The 22,301-nt window shown below is 43.1% G+C and overlaps 1 protein-coding gene across 2 annotated transcripts in view; it reads left to right on the top strand.

The window, feature by feature from the left end:
- Positions 1-22,301, top strand: part of l(3)76BDm (trafficking protein particle complex subunit 8 homolog l(3)76BDm) — a 196,524-nt gene that overhangs the window by 81,471 nt on the left and 92,752 nt on the right. For both annotated transcript variants that reach the window (XM_080281518.1, XM_080281519.1), the window contains exon 7: positions 6,535-6,810. In XM_080281518.1, coding sequence (XP_080137644.1) covers positions 6,535-6,810 — 276 coding nt within the window. The remainder of the gene's footprint in view (positions 1-6,534; positions 6,811-22,301) is intronic.

Raw genomic sequence — 22,301 nt, 5'->3', positions numbered from 1 at the left:
GATATTGGAAGTCCTAGTGAGTGACAAACACAGTGGCTTTAGGAGTGGCAATAAGACAGATAATGGAGAAGCCCTGTGAAAAGGACTAGGTATAAGATGTTTATGGCATTTATGGATCTGGGAAATGCATATGACAAAGTAGACAGAGAAGGATTGTGGAAGGTTTTGCGCTTGTACAGTGTAGATGGTAAGCTGCTAGGTGCCAGTAAGAGTTTTTATGATGGTAATGAGGCATGGATAAGGGTAAATAGGCATCTACGGTAAGTGATTGGTCCACGATCAGTGTGGGCATGTGACAAGGTTCTGTGATGTCCTCATAGTTGTTCAATATATACATGGTTTGGGTGATGAGAGAAGTAAAAACTCAAGTAATAGAGTGGGATGGCATTGGTAATGAATGGTGATGGATGGAATATCTCAAATTTGTTGTATGCTGTTGCTGCTGCTTTATATATATATATATATATATATATATATATATATATATATATATATATATATATATATAATGAACATAGGCTTTACAGCCTGCTCCCAAGGCCCAGTAGTCCACCTTCATATCATACACCTTCACATGTCACCACTTCAGTGCCAACATCTTCTGTTGATATTGAATACATGCTAGGGCTGTCTCTTACAGGACTGGTGTACTGTGTTCGTCACTCACTAGGACTTCCAATATCTCTCTTACTTTCTCTATAATAATTCTTCCATGTACTTTTACAACATGTCGGCGGGTTATTTGGTAGATTAGTAAAGTCTGCTTTTTATGAAATTCAAATCCTTAAAATGTTCCTTGCCGCAGCGAGGATTCAAACCTGTGTCCGTTAGGGGGAGGCGGTGGCTCAATCGGTAGATAGGTGGCCTGCAGTCCTAATGGACCCCGGTTCAAATACCCGCTGGGGGAGGGAACAGTGAATCGATTTGAATTTCTTAAAAAGTAGACTCTACTGATCCACCAGAAGATCCATCGACATGTCGTAAAAATACTCCTGTTAATACCAATACTGTACACCAGTCCTGCATGAGAGAGCCCTAGCATGTATTCAATATGGACGATGGGTGTTACATGGTGACATGTAGAGGTGCATCGACGCAGGAGGACTACTGGGCCTTGGGAAGGGGCTGTGAAGCCTATGTCCAAAGTCAGACACATAAAAAAAAAAAATAAATAAATAAATATAAAAAGGACTGGAGACCACCTCTCTACTGATTCATCCACCGCCTCCCCCAGTGCATCTCGCAAATACCGGAAGAGCTTGGTAGACTAGTGCAGAGTTTTGTAGATGTCTGTGAGCATCGTGCCTTGAGAGTAAATGTAGAAAAAAGCAAAATGATGGTATTTGAGAGAGAAGGTGACTCCCAGTGTGATGTAACAGTGAATGGAGAGAGACTGAAATTGGTGAGAGAGTTCAAATACCTGAGTACAGTGATAGAAAAGAGAGGAAAATGTGCAAAAGAAGTGAAAAGTAGAGTGACACATGGAAGGAAGTAGCTGGCGCTATGAAGGCCTTAATAAAAAACAGAGGCTTGAGTGTTGCAGCTGCGCGATCCTTACATGAAGGAATGTTAGTGCCAACTTTAACATGAATGTGAGACTATGGTTTGGCATGGAAGTGAAAAGTTAAGAGTAAGAGCAATGGAGATGGGACTGCTGAGGAATGTATGTGGAGTACTGGGAGTGGATAGGATATGGAATAGTGTGATTCGTGAAAGATGCGGAGTGAGGAAGCCTGTGGACACCAGAATCGAAGAGAGTGTACTGAGATGGTTTGGTCATGTGAAGAGAATGGATGACAATAGAGTGGTGAAAAAGGTCTATTTGTGCAAATTTGATGGAGGGAGGAGGTGAGGTAGGCCAAGAGGAAGATGGAGGGATATGGTGGATGAGTGTGTGAGGTAGAGAGGTATGGAAGTTGGTGAGGCTAAGGGACTGACAAGAGATCAAGCTGGCTGGATGAATTTTGTGTGGAGAGGTGCATAACCAAAGATGTGGCACCCCTTTTGAACATGAGAGCATTTGGAATGACTATATCAGATATGTGTATGTGAAGCTGCAGAATGTGGTGAAATTTTTTTTTGCCTGTTGTCTGATGGAGCCAGGATTCTGTGGGCTTGAGTGATGAGTGAATGGAAGCATTAGGCAGACTTGGGCTGTCTGGACAGTGCTACTCCTCACCTTGCCCAAGGGTGGGAAAGGAGGTCAGGATGATGGTGATGATGTTATGTAGTGCTCTCCTACTAAGACTTTGAAGACCATAGCTTGTAGGTTGCATGTATTAAAAAAAAAAAAAAAAAAAAAATGCTGCCAGTATGGAATAATATCATAAAAAAGATAGCCTTAGGCTTGTAGTATTAACATAGGTAAGGGCTGATGAGTGATTTGGCAATTTAGAAATAACCTTTAAAAAGTTAATATTCGATTAAAACTGAAAGTCTAGGATTTAAGTTAAAACAATGAAAATTAAAGTAACATAATTAAACATACAATCATTACTAAATTGTAGCTCTGAAAAGTCTGAGGTTTCATGACATAGAGTGGATTTAGGCAGAGGCAGCCGAGTATTTTGGTCTCATCATACCCTCTATATTCCCTTACATTCAGATGTTTTTAAGAATGCCTGTACATGGTAGATGGGGAGTCCCCATCATCCACTTACTGAATGTAATGTAACCTTCAGGCTAGTTCACTGAGTGACAAGCCAGATGATTTCCTGAGAAACCCAGTGACCTGTAAATTGGTTGGGTGGTAACCATATAACAACAAATGGATGCCTGGTGGTCAAGTAGGTTGAGGATCTACTGGATATAGCCCATGAGGATGTAAGTTTGTGGGATAACTGAGTTCATTGCTCACATGCTATCACTGCGGAATGAGAAGCTGATTGCTCTTACCTGAAATGTTTGAACTTGGTAGCTATCCCCAAGCCCCTGTGTTCCTGATACCAGAAAATTATATGAATACTAAGCAGTGTCCTGTAATGCAGTCAGCAAATAAGATTCTGGACACTCTGCACCTCATACTGTTTGAAACTGAACAGATTGTTTTGTATCGTATCATTTATAAAGACTCCAACATGCATGCGTCAGCCTTGGTCACACAGTGGCGGCTTTCCATGCTGTTCAATCCATGGCAGCCTCCCTGTTCAGTCCCTTATTCCCAAGATCACACTCTTTGACCTTCTAGGTCTTTTTTTATCTGCATTTTGCAACCCTATCCTTGACATTCACATTTCTCACCCTCTGCACCTAGTAGTCACCCTCCACCCTCTCAGCATGGCCAAAGCAGCTCAGTCCACATCCCGCCCCCCCCCTCCATCAAAACATCAATACATTTAAGTTCCATCCTTCCTCTCAGCTTTTCAGTCAAATCCTAGCCCCTTCCCCTGTAGGCCTAGTATTCAGGAATGTGCTATGCAACCATTGTCATTTCTATACGTTTGAACCTACGAATATCCTCTTCCATTGCTGCCCAGTTCTCGCTGCCACACAGCATTACACTCATAATTCATGCCACATGCAAAATTCCATTAGCATGGAGGGAGAGCCCTCTTAGTGTTGGGAGAGGCAACAGCTTCCTGAGCTTCCTCCAACCACTCCTTACCCTTACCACAAAGTGCTGCAGCCCCATATCCAGCACATAACATGTTCCCTAAATAGCAGAACACTCGACAAAGAATATTGCAGTTGGGCCTGTATTGTATTTGTTTTTTATTTTTACTTTTATGCGTTTTTAATTTTTTTTTTTTTTCAGCGGTAGGTGGGGGCGCTCACCATCCACTCACTCAGTGTAGTACTGGTTTGGGTGCCCTTTCCTCCCTTCCTCCTCCATCTTTCTTTCCTTCATTCTTTTCTCCTCCTTCTGCCTATGGGTGACTTTACACTCCCTCTTCTGTCTTTCTTTCCTTCTTTCTTTCCTCTTCCTTCTGCCAATGGGTGACTCTGCACTGAGTGACAAGCCAAATGGTTTCCTGTACACCAGGAAACCATTTACTACACTGGATGGTAACCATATAACCAGATTATGGCACCTGGTGGTTTAGTGGATTATTACAGTGCTCCAATCGGATTGAACCAGTGTAGGTTTATATCCAAGGAATGGTTGGGGTTTATTGCTCACGTAATGTCACTCAGGGATGAATGAGGTTGGTCACTATCATCTTAAACGTCATGACCCACTTGCCTTACCCCGGGCTCCTTCGTTGCTCATGGGGCAACATAGGATTAGATGATGGATGGGCGGATGGATTTATTTGTTGGTATTGTCTTTTTTTTTTTTTTTTTTATGTGTCAGGGAGAGCATGTAGAGAGTGTCAGGCGTGAAGAGTTTGATCTTGCTGGAGAGTCTCTTTGGTGGGTTGATTTTTTGTTATTTGGGGGACTGTTATGTGCTGGAGGTGGGTGGTTGGAGGAAGCTCAGCGAGCTGTTGTCTCTCCTGACATTGAGGGGGCTCTCCATCCGTACTAAAAGAAGTTGTTGTCTCTCCTGACATTGAGGGGGCTCTCCGTCTGTACTAAAGGATCCTTGTTTGTGGTATGTTAGGAGTGTAATGTTGTATGGCACTCTAACCTTGGCAGTAAAAGAAGAGGATATTCATTAGCTCAAATGTGCAGAAATGACAGCTATTAGTTGGATGTGTAGTGTGTCCTTGAATGCAAAGCATGGGGGGGCTAGGATTATGATTGAAGGCTTGAGAGGAAGGATGGGACTGGAGTGTATTGATGTTGTGATGAGGTTGGGCAGATTGAGATGGTTTGGGCATGTTGAGAGGATGGAGGATGACAATTGGTTGCGGAAGGCGAAAACTGTGAACTTTAGGAGTGGGGTTGTGAGAGGCAGACCAAAAAAAGACCTGGGGTGGGGTCATAGAGTTGTACCTCGGGGATATGGGACTGAATAGGGTGGCTGCCAGAGATCAAGCAGCTTGAAGAGCTGCCATTAGGTGACTAAAGCCAATGCATGCAAGCATGTTGGGGCCTGTATAAATGATACGAATGAAACAACTACAAGGATGCGCTAAACTATGTACAGAAAGTCCTTGTTGTATATTGCCTCTTTAAATTTTTTTTTTTTAAATTTAATTATTACATTAAATCAACAGTAAGTTACAGAATAATTGCCTATTAAAGTTTCTCGGCTACTTTGTCAGTTGTAGTGAAAAGCTTACTTTATTGGAACACGTTAGTGATGTATAACTAGGATTTACAATACTACTGTATTACTAAGTTATAGCATCTTATTAAGACATCCAACCCACAAGCAGGCATATCAACCTTTCTGAATATACAGAAGCTGTTGTGATCATTCTGGAATCCTTAAGAGACACCATTTCACTTTTTTTTTTTTTTTTTTCTGACTGCTGTAAAACCTCACTATAACAGGCTAATTGGAGCCCAAGCCATTCTGAAAAAAGTGAAATTCCGACAAAAGCAACATCTGGACTTCCCTCTGCTAATCCAGACTTTTTCTGATATATCCAACCTTAGTCCGGATCACACCAACGGTTTTTAAACTGTTTTCTCCATCATTGAGTTCTGTACTGTATTATACCTTCACTGCAGTAAGCAAATGGTATAATATATATATATACTGTATAATGACACCGTACTGTACAGCAGTAAACGTGCCTTTTATTTACGTTATTGCGTTGAACATAGCTGAAGCGCTCAGGGAGTCCAGACTGCTTCTGGCTTTATCGGACTTTTTCTGACATATAAGAATTTAGTCTGGTAGCTCCTTGATTCTGATAAAAGTGACTCCTGGTCTTTTGAAGTCCGTCATATTGAGGTTTTACTGTATTTCATTTGATTTTAATTTCCTCTGGTTAATTATTGTACTTGTATGGTAATTTTCTATTATTATAAGTTGCTTTTTTTTTTTTTATGTTTATTCTGGTATTGAATCCCCAGAAAATTAGGTAAATTATCTGTTCAAGTTTCATTGGTATCCATAAAGGTGTTCCCCAAAATGGTGGTAGGTGGTGGCAACCATTATCCACTCACTTCATGTTAGCGCTGCCTGCTTCTTCATTCCCTGTTCTCATTCTGTGTTTGTCCTCCTTTCTTCCTGCTTCTCCCTTTCTTTTCTGTCATTTTTTATTACTCTTCTCTCCACATCTGGTGCTTCTGCACTGACTGAGAAGTCTTATGGTTTCTTGTAACCCAGGAAACCATTTACACTGTTGGGTAGTAACCATATAACCTAACTGTGGGATGAAGTGGAGCTTGCTGTGGTCCCCCTGTTAACTGGGTGGAAAGTTGCAAATGTGGTTTCCTCCCAGGAACCAAACCTTCACACAATTCCCCCTGCCTTGCTTTGGTGGGATCCCATCACCCACTAGGGAACATTGGTTCACTGCATGGGACAACCCTGCAGAGACAGTTGTTTGCCTGCATTTGATGGGTCTGCTCATTTAGACAGACTGGGGGTGATCTTCAACAAAATACCAGTTGTATGGAAAATCCTGACTCATAATGAGGACTACAGTACCTATATACCATAGGTAAAACTTATGATCCTGCTTTTATCTACAGGTGTACAACTTTGCTATCCGGTCAACGATATTGAGTGGGGAGGTTCTGAAACATTGTGGTGAATATGGTGAGGCAGCCATGACCTTTATCAAACTTACATCAGAAGAAAGTGATCTTCTCTCTGCCCTCATGCTGGAACAGGCAGCCCATTGCTTCATCCATGCTCAGCGTCCACTACCAAGAAAGTATGCCTTCCATATGACACTGGCTGGTCACAGGTTTAGCAAGGCTGGACAGCGTGCACACTCTCTCAGAGCGTACAAGCAGGCATTCCAGGTTAGTTTGGTTGAAGGTTATTTTCTAGTAATACAGTTATTCCTGGTGCTGTAGCACCAGCCAAACAGGGTGGTACTCCAATAAGGAATGGGAATGCTGGTGATAGGGAGAGCTGGAGCTCCCGTTTCTCTAGGTACCAGATTATCTGATCATCCCCCTTTGTTGACCTTTTCAGTATGACACTGTCTTGGAGAGTAGACCAGCATACTCTCCCAGACACTTCCTCTAACTTTCTCATGCACTGTCCAACATGTCCTTTACTTACCACACAATGTACCCCACTACGTCACAGGAGTTGATGCCAGCAAGGGCATGCGGCCAGAAAACTTTGCCCCAGCTATCTTGTGGTAGTCATAATGAGGGGAGGCGTGACGAGGACTCTGCCAGCATAGATTTTAGGGTCTGGATGGGATGGGGCTTGAACCTGTGCTAGAGTGTACAGAGCAATGTGGTTTCCAGGCTGCCACTTCCGCCCAATAGAGAGGGGCCTGAACCTGGGAGTAGTGCCCCGGGAGGCTGCCCTGTCAGTGGGTGTATAATGGCAGGGCAGTTACAGTGCCAAGGCACACTTGAAGGGTGTCCCTGTAGCTGTCCTGTCATTGACGGGTGCCCCAAGGCCACTGCCACAGCCATTGGTCACAGCTAGTGGGCTATGGGTCCCAGGTCCCATTCCTGGACTTGGGACTGTGTGGGTGGGTGAGGCCTTTGGTCTCTCTCTCCCTGTTATTTTTACCAATTTTGGCAAAAAGGAAAGGGAATCAAAATAAGCCAGAGGAAACAAAATCACCCAGTGGGATCAGAATAGCATCATGGAACATGGGAAGTTTGTGGGGTAGAGCTGGGGAAGTGGTTGAGGGGTTGAGTCGGTAGTTTGGATGTGCGCAGGAAGTCAGATATAGGGGAGGATCAGCCAGAATGATTGCTAGGAGGGATTGTCATTACAAGTTATTTTGGCAGGGTAGGTCAGATAGATATGGTGGTGTGGGTGTGTTTGTTAAGAGGAAATGGGTGGAATATGTCATGAATGTAATGAGAGTAAATGAAAGGATAATAGTAAAATTTTGTTCTGTGGAATAATGTTTTCATTTGTATTGGCATATGCGCCAGAAGCAGGCTTGGATGAGGTAGAGAAGGATAGATTCTGGGATGACCTAATATATATAGCAAGTGGTATGGAGGATGATGAGATTGTAGTTTTGGGAAGGGACTTAAATGGTCATGTAGGTGAAGCAGCTCAAGGGTATGAAGGAGAGTACTTGGGGAATGTGTATATGGTACAGGAAATGATGACGGGGGAAGGATACTTGAGTTTAAGGCGGCAATGAACATCTATCTATCAATCTATGTGTATGGTACAGGAAATGATGAAGGGGGAAGGATACTTGAGTTTAAGGTGGCAATGAACATCTATCTATCAATCTATCTATTGCCAGACACCTCAATCCCGTTTGGGGTGGCCACAAACAAATCACCTCCAAGTTGCCCTGTCCCCCGCCATTTCACTGCCCTGCTCCCAACTCACACCCCCCTCTCTCATATACCTCTCCACCCCATCCCTCCATCTCATCCTCTGCCTCCCCCTCCTTCTTCCCCCCTCCACCTCACTTACATACACTCTCTTCATCAGTCTTTCACCCTCCATTCTCTCCACATGGCCAAACCACCTCAGTGTGTTCCTCATAACGCTTCCTATCACATCCACATCCACACCACAACGCTCCTTTATATTCTCATTCGTCAGCCGGTCTCTCCATGTGACTCCACAGGCTCCTCTTAAATAACTCATTTCCACTGCTCTCACTCTTGACTTGTGTCCTTCCAACAATGTCCAAGCTTCACTTCCATACGTTAGAGTTGGTATCACAATACTGTCATGTAGTAACTTTTTCACTTCCATGCTCACTTCCCTGTTTCTTATCACTGCTTTCAAAGAACCAGCAACCTTTCTTCCCTGCTGTACTCCTCCAAGCACATCACCCTCCAAACCTCTATCCTTACTCATCACACTACCCAAGTACTTAAACATACTCACATTTTCCAATTCCTCACCATCCAACCTCGCTGTACATTCACTGACTTCACCCCTCTCAAAGACCATCACCTTACTCTTCCCTACATTCACCTTTAGATTCCGTTTCTTACACGCTTTCCCAATCTCATCCACCAAGCCTTGCAGTTCCCCTTTGTCTTCACTCAACAACACAGTATCATCTGCAAACAACAGTACAGGGATTGTGTGCAACACATTTTAGGAAAAGAGAGAGTAGGTTGATTATATATGAGTCTGGGGGAAATGGCTGCCAGATAGACTATTTCCTGGTCAGGAGGGCTGATAAGAGGTGAGTGAGGGATATTAAAGAAATTGTTGCCAGATAGACTATTTCCTGGTCAGGAGGGCTGATAAGAGGTGAGTGAGGGATGTCAAAGTTATAGGGAGGAATTAGTGTGTCCAGAAACACAAGGTATTGGTATGTGGCATGGTGCTTAAGGAGCAGGTAATGAAACAGAGGACCTATGCACCTAGGAGGAAAATATGGAAGTTGAAAAGCCATGTAGTATGGGATGCTGTCTCTAGCGAGATGAGCAGAGAGGTGGCTGAATAGGGAGCAGTTGACAGAAGTGATAATGAACAGTTCAGAGCTCTCAAGAACAACCTCCTGAGAGTTACTGATTCAGTATGTGGATGGGCACGGGGTCTCCCAACACATATAGTAAATTGGTGGTAGGATGAGGGTGTGGAGGCTGCAGTTAAGGTGAAAAGAAGGCTTTTCCAGGAATGGGAAAAGGGTGGTAACAAAGAGGAATACTTGGCTGCCAAGTGTAGGGTTAGAAAAGATGTTTACAGGACAAAGTGTGAGTCTCAGAGGCTTTCACTTGATAACCTAATTATTGTGGAAAGGAAGATGATATTTAAGGTGACAAATCAGATGAAGGTTGAAAAGAGGGATATCATAGTTGAGCAGTGTGTGAAGAATGATGAAGGAAAGGTAGTGGTGAACAGTGGGGATATTAAAGATGCCTGGAGAGAGTATTACTGTACAACTGGTTGTTGAATGAAGAGTTTGACTGGGACAGGGATGGTTTTGAGCCAGCAGATCCAGTGTTTGGCCCTTGGCCTTTTGATTAGTACTGCTACTGTGAGCAGGGCAATAGGGAGGATGCATGTGGGGAAGGCAGCAGGTGTATCTGGGTTGACAGCTGAAATGTTGAAAGCCTCAGGAGACACTGTGTAGGAGTTAAGTTAGTCACCGACTTGATAAATACAATCATTTATGAGTGTGTTCTCCCAGATGATTGGGTGAAAAGTGTAATTGTAAATGTGTACAAGGGGAAGGGTGATGCCCTGGAAAGAGGAAATCATAGTGCATAAAGCTTTTGGACCAGATATGAAGGTAATGGAGAGAGTTCTAGCAGGTATGATTAGAGAAAGAGTGAATATTTATGAGATGCAGTTTGGGTTTATGCCAGGCAAATGAACCACTAATGCCACATTCGTTGTTTGACAGCTTCAGGAAAAATATGTAGGAAATAAAAGTGATCAGTGCTTTGGTTTTGTTGATTTGGAGAAGGCTTTTGACAGAGTTCCTAGAGAGGTGGTGAAGTGGAAAAGAGTAAGCTTGGGATCGAGGAGTGGCTGGTTAGGGTGGTTTTGGCAATGTATGTGGGTGCTCGCACCCAGGTGAGGGTGAATGGAGGTTTGAGTGATGTGTTTTCCATGAATGTTGGTGTGCATCAGGGGTCAGCTTTGAGCCCTTTGTTGTTTTTCATGGGGCTTGAAGCCCTCTCACGTGACTTCAGAAATGGGCCCCTGTGGAAGATGTATGCTGATGGGAGATGTTGTATGCTGATGATTTGGTGTTGATTGCAGAGAATGAAAGGGAGGTGGAGGAAAGATTTAGAAAATGGAGAGGTGGTATGGGGCACAAGTGCTTAAGAGTAAATGCAGATAAAACAAAAGTGATGGTATCTAGGGTTGGTGGTACTGTCAAAGAAGGGGGAGAGTGGCCATGTGCGATTTGCCACAAGGATGTGGGAAGTAACTCCATCTTTTGCAGTGTTTATGATAGGTGAGCACATAAGAGATGTAGTGGTATTAGAGGTAGACTGAGATAATGCTGATTTCATGTGTGCGTTGTGTCGAGTTGAGCTTGTGGACATGATCAGGTGTGAAAGGATTGGTCTTGCTGGTGAGTCTCCCGAGTGTGTGGAAGAGTATTGTTACATGAGAGACATATTGTGTGCTGGAGGTGGGGGTGGAGCTAGCTCTGTGGCTAGAGTGAGGAGTGGTTGGAAGAAGTTCAGGGTGATGTTGCCTCTCCTGACATTGAGAGGGCTTTCCCTACGTGCTAAGAGATCTTTTTATGCAGCATATGTTAGGAGTGTAATGCTTTATGGCAGTGAGACCTGGGCAGTAAAGGAAGAGGATATTCACAGGCCCAAATGTACAGATATGACAGTGATTAGGTGAATGTGCAATGTGTCCCTGAGTGTGAGGCCTGGGGGGGCTAGGTTTACGATAGTTGAGTTGAGAGGTAGGATGGGACTGGAGTGTATTGGTGTTGTGATGGGGAGAAGTAGATTGAGATGGTTTGGACATGTGGAGAAGATGGGGGATGATAATTGGGTGCAGAAAGTGAGAGGTTTTTAACATTAGGGGTAGGGTTGCGAGAGGTAGACCAAAAGACCTGGGACGAGGTCATTGAGTGTGACCTCAGGAATAAGGGACTGAATAGGAAAGCTGCCAGAGATCGAGCAGCATGGAGAGCCACCATTAGGTGACCAAGGTTGATGCTTGCAAGCATATTGGAGCCTTTGAAAATTAAATGAAACAAAATTATATAGAGTAAATGGGATGTTGTTGAATGCCATGAAGAGTATGTATGAGGGTGCTAAGGCTGCAGTGCATGTGGATAGGGGTAGGGCAGTAAAATGGCAGGGGATAGGACGACATGGAGGTGACTTGTCTGTGGCCACCTCTTGCAGGATTAATATCTGACAATGGATAGATAGAAATACTATATTCCTCCTCTCAGCAGTGTTTAGGATACCCAGTAAAAGTCTTTGAGACTTAGATTTTGCCCTTCATTCCCTCTTTGCCTGATAATTGGTAGTCAAGCATTCCTCTCTTACCACTCAATTTCCATTCCGGAAAAGTCTTCTTTTCCCCTAAACTGGATCTTCTGCACCCTCATCCCACCACCATGGTACCTTATGTCTTAGAGTGCCCCTTGCCCATCCACTCACTGAATCAGTAACTCACAAGAGGTAGTTCTTGAAATCTCAGTACTGTTCATTAACATTTCTGTCAACAGTTTCATGTTCAGCCACCACTTTACTCATCTCACTGTAAAAGGCATCCCTTTCTGCTTGGATTTTCAATTTCCATATTTTCCTCCTGAGTGTATAGGTCCACTTCTTCACCACCCATTCCTTAAGCACCATGTCACATATCAGTAATTTGTGATGCTGAACACGTTCTTCCCTCCCTATAACTTTAACATCCTTCACCAACCTCATGTCAGCTCTCCTGACCAGAAAATAATTTATCTGGCTGCTCTTACCCTCTGGCTCATATGCAATCAGACTACTCTCTTTTCCTAAAATGCATGTTGTACATAGTCATGTTCATTGCCTCCCCAAATTCGAGTATCCTTTCCCCTTCTACATTCCTGGTACCATATGTGCATCCTCCATGTACCACGTTATATCTTTTGAGCTGCTTCACCCACATGACCATTTAAATTCCCACCCACAACTACAGTCCCATCAATCACCATACCACCATTCACACATATCTAGTCATCCCAGAATCTGCCATTTTCTTCTTTATCCAAGCCAGCCTGAGGTGCATATGCTGAACTGAAATAAGCTTATGTTGGACAATTTTATTGTGCCTGTAAGAAGTCACAGCGAACATAGGGTTGATGTTTTACTGTATATGCTGTGCAGGTATTGCAAAACAGGGCTTCCTCACTTGTGAATACTCTTACTTAAGTGGTTAGAAGTAACATTGTAGAATGTTACACATACGTGTGGCCCTCCACATTTGTGGGGGTTAGGGGACACAGACCCCCGCGAATGTGGAATTTCTGCGAATGTTTAGTGTACCCTTTCATAAATACCTCTACATCCGCAAATCACCCCTTGAGCAAGTGTGCACTTAATGTGCCTAATAAAGCATATCTGGGACCTGAAAGCAGCATAAAATATCACAAATAGTAACAGACCAACCATATAAAAAAGATTAACAGCAAATAAGGTTTGACTGGGTATGGCTGTACAAAGTTAGGGTAAATATGTACCTGGTGACTTCCACAGACTCCCGCGACTGAGTGCATCTTGCGCACATCCATGTGAGTGTGGGCAAGTCATCAGCTGCATATTTACCCCAACTTCTTACAACCATGCCCATTAAATCCAGAGTTAACTCACTACCATCCCTGAAGTTTTGGTGAATGAATTCTGATGACTTGTAATGATGATGATGATGATGATGAACATCACACATGTGGGACAAAGTTATCACAAGTAAATTGCACAGTCGAGAGCTATTTCACTCACTTAATAGCACAGTAGTGCACTTGTTACCTTTGCACACATGAGAGCACAATTATTGGACACAATAATAAAATTACGGTAGGTTTGGCATGGCAACATAGAGGTACCGAAGTGAGAGTGGCAGGAGACAGACTGAAGGAGAGACAGTGGAATGTGGGAGCGCGGTGGTTTGGTGCGGGCCTGGTTTGATGCAAAATGACTCATGAGCATCCACACTGCTACACATTGCAGCCACGAACGGAATCTTGTCTCCACAGAGGGGCAAATCCGCGAATCTGCGAGACCCACTAAAGTTTAATCCACGAATGTGGAGGGCCACCTGTATATTTTGGAGAGTAAGTAGTTTTATTATTATAGCACCATTTTTCTCCGTGTTTCTAAGTGGAATGTGGAAAGTATTAAGGATATATGGAGTAAATGGAAGTTGCTGAATGCCATGAAGAGTATGCATTAGGGTACTAAGGCTGCAGTGTGTGTGGATAGTGAACTGAGTGAATTTTTCTGTCTGAAGGTTGGTTTGAAATTGGCTCATCACAATTTCTAGTTTATGGTCTAGCCCGCCAGGTGTCCATAGTGTAGCTTCAGGACAGAAAATTGAAAATGTGGACAACTCGAAATATCCATATACAGTACAGTATATGTAGATATTTCTATATTTTTCTGACGAACGTATTTTTTCTCATTTATTTTCTGTATAGCATGTAATATATGTGCAATATTGTACGATAACTACAAGTGCTTCTTTGTCCTTGTGCTGGTTGTTGAGTGCGTTCGTCTTGGGATATATTCGGTACATATTTCACTCATTTTTCTTTAAATCCAGCAGCAGCTTTCAGTGAATTCGTCCAAGTATTTCATTGCAGTACGTTCCATTACGTGGCGGTCATCTCCTAATCTTGGTAACGCCGTATGTAGCATCTCGCACTTATACCGAAATATGTTTCCCGGCCTGAACAATAACAAAGCCAGCCCAGCTGACCGACCCCGGGTGTCGTCTGCACGGAGTGACACGCTGGAAGTTACCATTCCGCTCAGTGTGCATGTGCCAAGCGCCCTTTTAGCTGTTATGAAGAAAGTACCCACATGTTATCTCAAATATTGTGCCATTTATCACCAACATTTTATGAAATACATGTGTCAGGAAGATCATTGGATGTCTTACTGACCTATATAGGTCGATATATAGATGTATGTAGATAACTGTTCTTTATGTATGTTACAGGCAGATTGTGAAATCAGTCATTTCATGAAAAAAGTTTAGTTTAAGTTTATTTAGGTTAGGTTGATCTAAGACAGGTTAGGTAAGGATAGTTTAGGTTTGGTTAGGTTAGGTAAATTTAATTTAGGCAATAGAAAAGGGAACGGTAACTTCCAGCATAAGTCACCCCGTGCATACGACACCAGCAGCGTGATTCACCCCGTGCAGTATGGAGCCAAATTCATTTGAAAAATGGACTGTTGCACAGCTTAAGCAATACTTAAGACAAAGATCGGTGCCTCAGTCGGGATATAGTAAAGGTAAACTAATACAGCTAGTGAGAATCTTTTGAATATCCCGATTTACTGGATCAAGTTGAGCCAACTGATGGCAAGAATGTAGGTGAATCCGCACACGATGACGCGTTTGTCATCATTAGGGTGTGGCTGCTCCCATGCACATTGATGCTTCTGTCGTCATTAAAGCATAAAAACTTTCATCAGAGAAAAAGTTTTCGGCTGATTGGGGTCATATTTGGAGGCATCATAGCTTCCCTGTTCATCATCAGACGTAATGAGTTAGCAATGGTGGGTCCCGATACCAGCAAGAGAGCGGACAGGTTATTGAGTACCAAATGAGCTGTGAGTGGGGAAGGTACTTTGCAGTTCTCTCCTTTTAAATTTCCACTCTTACCCCCATCCCGGCTGTGTAACATATTTCACTATACCAGTAGTGCTTGTGTATAGTGTTTGGAGACTTTCGATTAGAGTTGGTGTTTGCGATAGGAAATTTGGTGTTTGTGAAGCATTCCTGGTTGTTATCAGCCGTTGGCCCAACAAAGATTGTGCTACTGTTTCTAATCAACTATACTGCCTCTACCCTGCACTAAATGTGAGTATTCAGCTATAAAAAATAGTGACAGTGAATCATGTGAACGTAGTGTGTATATGTAGTGTACAAAGAATTGGTGAAATACTTGCAGTAGCTTAGAGGAAGGCAGGAAACTGCCTTACGGTCACGACACTGCGTGGGTACACGGTAGTTTTTTGCATTTTTCTTGAAAACTGTGAGGCCTAGGATCACCGTTGTTGGCTTAAATGAAACCCAGTGAAATTCAGCATAGGATGATAAAAACATAACAGGGACGAGAAGAGTTTTTTTGCTAGAGCTCCCCCAATAAAAAATCTGTTGTCTGTCAGAAATGGGTTTTACTTTTTCACGTATTACTCAAACACCATAACTCTTATCAAACTGGGACCTCCGAACATTCGAAAGATAATAATATTCTCTTTCAAATGATGGTATAACATGTAGAGATTAATTAGTAAACATTCAACTTATGATGTTGAGAAGTGAAATCTATAATCCCGAATGTTTATTCCGAGGGCCCTAACTTACGTATGGTGTGTGTGTGTGTTTGTGTGTGTGTGTGTGTGTGTGTTTGTGTGTGTTTTTTTTTTTTTTTTGTAGAACAAACATTGATGAATAGGAATATGTGGGTTTTGTGGCAAAATAGATATGTTGGGATGGTGAAAATAAGCCGAGAATACCCATTTTTGGAGCACATGACGGCCGGGGGGAGGGGAGAAAAGCCGGCACGCCACGGACCAGAAAACTTATTAACTTACCCACACGGGAGGGGGTTAATGAGAAATTATTGGTATTCCAAGATCCCCATTTATTAACAAATTGGGATGATAACCCATTTCCTATCCAGTCAGGAAAATGTCTTGAGCATATTGCATGGAATCTCTTAGCCTTCCTTCCTCCATTCCCTTTACATCTGTTTTCCCAGAGCTTTTGTAGTTTTGGTTCCTTAGCTGAGGGACATTTCACCCAGCCTCCAACGTCAGCCTTAGAAGGATACTGATTAGCATTTTTCTTGAATCCGACAAGCAGCTTACCACTGCACAAACAAACAGAGGCATTATTATTCCAAATGCCTGAGAACTGCTGTGTTTATGTTGATGATCCGAGGCATCCCTAGAATGATAATCGTGCGCCTGGCAGCGTCACGGGCATCTAAAAAGATGCCAGAGATTCCTCATTTCATATCTTGGCCAATATATATCAATATTCACGGACAGTGACATGCGTTTATATTACCCTTTACAATCTTACCACAGTTTCTGGGTACATATTGTCACTTCATAACCACTGGCTGTTCTAGAATGTGTGAAAGGGCCTTAAATTGATTCGTCTGTCTACCTATTTATCTATTGCCCGACGCCTTAATCCCCTATACGGGTTGGCCACAAACAAATCGCCTCCATGTCACCCTTTCCCCCAACTTTTCACTGCCCTGTTCCCAATTCACACACCCCTCTCTCATATACCTCTCCACTCCATCCCTTCATCTCATCCTTGGCCTTCCCCTCCCTCTCTCCCCCTCCACCTCACTCACATACATTTTCCTCGTCAGTCTCTCACTCTCCAGCCTCTCCACATGGCCAAACCACCTCAGTGTGTTTCTCCTAATGCTTCCTATCGCATCCACATCCACACCACAACACATTTTCACCTCCTCATTTGTCACTCTGTCTCTCCATGTGACTCCACAGGCTCCTCTCAAATAACTCATTTCCACTGCTCTCACTCTTGACCTGTGTCCCTCCAACAACGTCCAAGCTTCACTTCCATGCGTCAGAGTTGGTATCACAATATTGTCATATAATAGCTTTTTCACTTCCATGCTCACTTCCCTGTTTCTTATCACTGCCTTCAAGGAACCAGAAACCTTTCTTCCTTGTTGTACCCTTTCAAGCACTTCACCCTCTAAACTTCCATCCTTACTCATCACACTACCCAAGTACTTAAACATACTTACATTTTCCATTTCCTTGTCATCCAGTCTCACTGTACATTCACTGGCTTCACCTTTCTCAAAGACCATAACTTTACCCTTCCCTACATTGACCTTTAGATTCCGTTTCTTACACACTCTCCCAAACTCATCCACCAATACTTGCAGCTCCCGCTCGTCTTCACTTAACAACACAGTATCATCTGCAAACAACAGTACAGGGAGTTTCCAAACACTGCCCTCTCTCGTTAGGGCCACTCCAACATCCACTCCCCTACCTTGTGTCTCTTTTATAACTCCATCCATATACAGATTTAAAAACCGTGGAGATATGACATATCTCTGTTTCAACCCAACCTTCAAATAGAAAAACTCATTCAGTTCACTATCCACACACACTGCAGCCTTAGCACCCTTATACATACTCTTCACAGTATTCAGCAACTTCCCATGTACTCCACATATTCTTAATCCTTTCCACAATCCTTGTCTATCCACCATGTTATATGCTTTCTCCAAATCCATGAAGGCTGCATATAACTTCTTTCCCTTCTCTAGAGACTTTTCTACTAAAGATCTATGAATGAATATCTGATCTACACAACCTTTTCCCTTCCTAAAGCCTCCCTGTTCTTCTCCAACTAATTCCTCTGTTATTTCCCTAACTCTTTCAATAAGTATCCTTCCATACACTTTTCCTATTATACTATGAAGACATATGCCCTTATTATTACCATACACTTCTTTTTCCCCTTTTCCTTTGTACAAGGGAATAATTATACCTGACTTCCAATCCTCCGGGACTCTACCTTCCTCCCAGGCCAATCTGCATATTTTCCACATCCATTCTACTACTGTCTCTCCCCCATACTTCAGCATTTCACCACACACTCCATCAATTCCTGGGGCTTTCTCCAATTTAACTTTCATCATTGCATCCACAACTTCTATCCTACTGATTTCTTCCTGTCTTCTCACCTCCCTCCTCCTCCCAGCCATTCCCCAGCCACTTATACTCACATTACTTCCATCCTCTATGTTCAACAATTCCTTAAAGTGTTCTCTCCGTCTGCTCACTTTTTCTCCCTTCTCCACTAGTAGTCTACCGTTTTTATCTTTCACTCCCCTGCTAACTTCACTTCCACCCTGTCTTACTCTTTTCACCTCTTTCCAGAACATTTTCTTACAGTCCTTCCACTTTACACTCAAGTTCCTTCCAAAATCCTCATCCGCTCTCTTCTTACTCTCTCTTACTAATCTTTTCACCTCTCTCTTTCTACAATTAACTCTCTCTTCCGCCTCTCAACTTCTTCCACGGCCCTATTTCTCATCCATTCATTGTATGCTTTCTTCTTTTGTGCCACAGGCTGTCTCACCTCTTCAGTCCACCACGCTGTTCCTTGCACCCCCCTCTGTCTTCTCTTCATCCCACACACCACATCACATGTTGCACATATTTCTTCTCTAAATATCCTGCACACACCGTCCACATCCCCCATCTGCTCCAATTCATATTTGCCCAATCGTTCCTCCACTTCTCTCTTATCTATCTGTCTATCTATTGCCAGATGCCTCAATCCCGTTTGGGGTGGCCACAAACAAATCGCCTCCAAGTCGCCCTGTCCCCCGCCATTTCACTCCCCTGCTCCCAACTCACACCCCCCTCTCTCATATACCTCTCCACCCCATCTCTCCATCTCATCCTCGGCCTCCCCCTCCCTCTTTCCCCCTCCACCTCACTCACATACACTCTCTTCGTCAGTCTTTCACCCTCCATCCTCTCCACATGGCCAAACCACCTCAGTGTGTTCCTCATAACGCTTCCTATCACATCCACATCAACACCACAACGCTCCTTTATATCCTCATTCGTCAGCCTGTCTCTCCATGTGACTCCACAGGCTCCTCTTAAATAACTCATTTCCACGGCTCTCACTCTTGACTTGTGTCCTTCCAACAACGTCCACGCTTCACTTCCGTACGTTAGAGTTGGTATCACAATACTGTCATGTAGTAACTTTTTCACTTCCATGCTCACTTCCCTGTTTCTTATCACTGCTTTCAAAGAACCGGCAACCTTTCTTCCCTGCTGTACCCTTTCAAGCACTTCACCCTCCAAACCTCCATCCTTACTCATCACACTACCCAAGTACTTAAACGTACTCACATTTTCCAATTCCTCACCATCCAACCTCGCTGTACATTCACTGACTTCACCTCTCTCAAAGACCATCACTTTACTCTTCCCTACATTCACCTTTAGATTCCGTTTCTTACACACTCTCTCAAACTCATCCACCAAGCCTTGCAGCTCCCCTTCGTGTTCACTCAACAACACGGTATCATCTGCAAACAACAGTACAGGGAGTTTCCAAACACTATCCTCTCTCACCAGGGCCACTCCAACATCCACTACCCTACCTTGTACCTCTTTTATTACCCCATCCATGTACAGATTGAACAACTATGGAGACATGACACATCCCTGTTTCAAACCAACTTTCAAAGAGAAAAATTCACTTAGTTCACCATCCACACGCACTGCAGCCTTCGCACCATCGTACATACTCTTCACAGCATTCAACAACTTCCCATCTGTTCCATATATTCTTAACACTTTCCACAATCCTAGTCTATCCACCCTGTCATATGCTTTCTCCAAATCCATGAAAGCCGCATACAACTTCTTTCCCTTCTCTAGAAACTTTTCCACTAAAGATCTGAGAATGAATATCTGATCTACACAACCTCTTCCCTTCCTAAAGCCTCCCTGTTCTTCTCCAACTAATTTCTCTGTTCTTTCTCTAACTCTGTCAATAAGTATCCTACCATACACTTTTCCTATTATACTAAGAAGACAAATGCCCCTATGATTACCACACACTTCTTTTTCCCCTTTTCCATTGTACAAGGGAATACTTATACCTGACTTCCAATCCTCCGGGACTCTACCTTCTCTCTTATATTCTGCCTTTTTCTCATTCTCTTGTAACCTTTCCACTCTCCTTACAAATAATCCTTCTTCCCGTCCCTCCCTTCTTCTATTTCTCCATCCTAATTGGACTTTGATTCTGGCCACCACCAAGTAGTGGTCAGAAAGTCCACTCCCCCAACCTCTATAAGCTCTTGCATCCATTACACATTTTCGCATCGTTTCATCCACACACACATGATCAATCATTGCCTTCCTTTCATTCAGTTCACCACCCACCCTTCTCATCACTCGCCATGTATACCTGTGGATCATCTTGTGCCTGAAGAGGGTATTGGCTATCACCAACCCTCTCCCAGCACAAATGTCCACTAACGCACTGCCATTCTCATCTATCTCAGCAGGCACACCCCACTCACCAACTATTCCAGCCACTTTCACATTCCCTACTTTACCATTCATATCACCGATCAAAAACACTCTCTCGTTCCTTCCAAACTTTTCCATGCACACTTCCACATTTGTCCAGAACTCTTCTCTCACTCTGCTTGCACAATCTTGCGTTGGCGCATACACACACACAATCGCCCACATTTGTAGTCCAACTTTCAATCTTACCCACACAATCTTTGACCCAACTGATTCATACTCCCTTATGCTCTTCTTCGATCTTTTACTCACAACTATACATACTCCTTCTTTTGCCCTCTCATTCTCACCTACTCCTGCACATATACCCCATCCATACTCCCATTCTCTCACACTCTCACCTCTCCATTTTGTTTCAGTTATTCCACATACATCAACTTTCTCACCCTCAAGCACCTGGACAATCTCTCTTTCTTTCACCTCATCATTTGCTCCCCTTACATTCCAAGTTCCGATAACCATGTCCTTTGTCCGGTTCTTGGTCGTCATCTTTTGGTCAGTCCTTGTCCGAGGCTTATTTTTTGTCTTTTTAGTTAGTTGTTTTCCGTGGAGGGGCACTAACCCTCCGCCAACCTTTTTAGTTGCCTTTTATGACAAGCATGGATATTGGGGGAGTATTCTTGAAAAAAAACCCTTCCCCCCCTACCTTTGTAGAAGGGAATAATTATACCAGACTTCCAGTCATCCGGGACTTTACCTTCCTCCCACGCCAATCTGCACTTCTTCCACATCCATTCTACTACTATCTCTCCCCCATGCTTCAGCATTTCACCACACACTCCATCAGTTCTTTGGGCTTTCCCCATTTTGACTTTCTTCATTGCTTCCACAACTTCCATCCTACTGATTTCTTGTTGTCTTCTCACCTCCCTCCTTCTCCCAGCCATTTCGTAGCCACTTATACTCGCATTACTTTCATTCTCTGTGTTCAGCAATTCATTAAAGTGTTCTCTCCATCTGCTCACTTCTTCTCCCTTCTCAACTAGCCTATATAGTAATTTACCATTTTTATCTTTCACTCCCCTACAAACTTCATTGCCACCCTGTCTGACTCTCTTTACCTCTTTCCAGAACATTTTCTTACATTCCCTGCACTTGACACTCAGATTCCTTCCATATTCCTCATCCACTCTTTTCTTACTCTCTCGTACTAATAAATGAGATTCCTTATTTCATATCTTGGCCAATTTATATCAATATTCACAGACAGTGACATCTGTTTATATTACCTTTTGCAATCTTACCATAGTTACTGGGTACATAATAAGTCACTTCAGTAACCACTGGCTGTTCTAGGTGTGAAAAGGCCCTAAATTGGTATTTGGTAAATTTCCTTACAAATTTTGCAATATTCACACAAGGATGACATGCTTTTAGTAATATAAGATACTACAACTTTAAATAATCGTTGAATAATGAAAATTACTTTGAAGTTTAGTTTAAGCTAAGGAACAAGAAAAATAAAAATACGTAGCTGATTACTTTCTACCTCCCCTTGTCCCCAATTTATGAGAACGACAGTATGAACACCTGGCAGGCTAGAACATGAATTAGAATTCGTGATGACCCTA

The sequence above is a fragment of the Coenobita brevimanus genome, chromosome 89, assembly GCF_032717465.1.
Source record: "Coenobita brevimanus isolate Jiangsu-jjx chromosome 89, ASM3271746v2, whole genome shotgun sequence".
Lineage (NCBI taxonomy): Eukaryota > Metazoa > Arthropoda > Malacostraca > Decapoda > Coenobitidae > Coenobita > Coenobita brevimanus.
The sequence above is the reverse complement of the archived record's forward strand: the minus strand, read 5'-3'. Positions and strand labels throughout refer to the sequence as shown.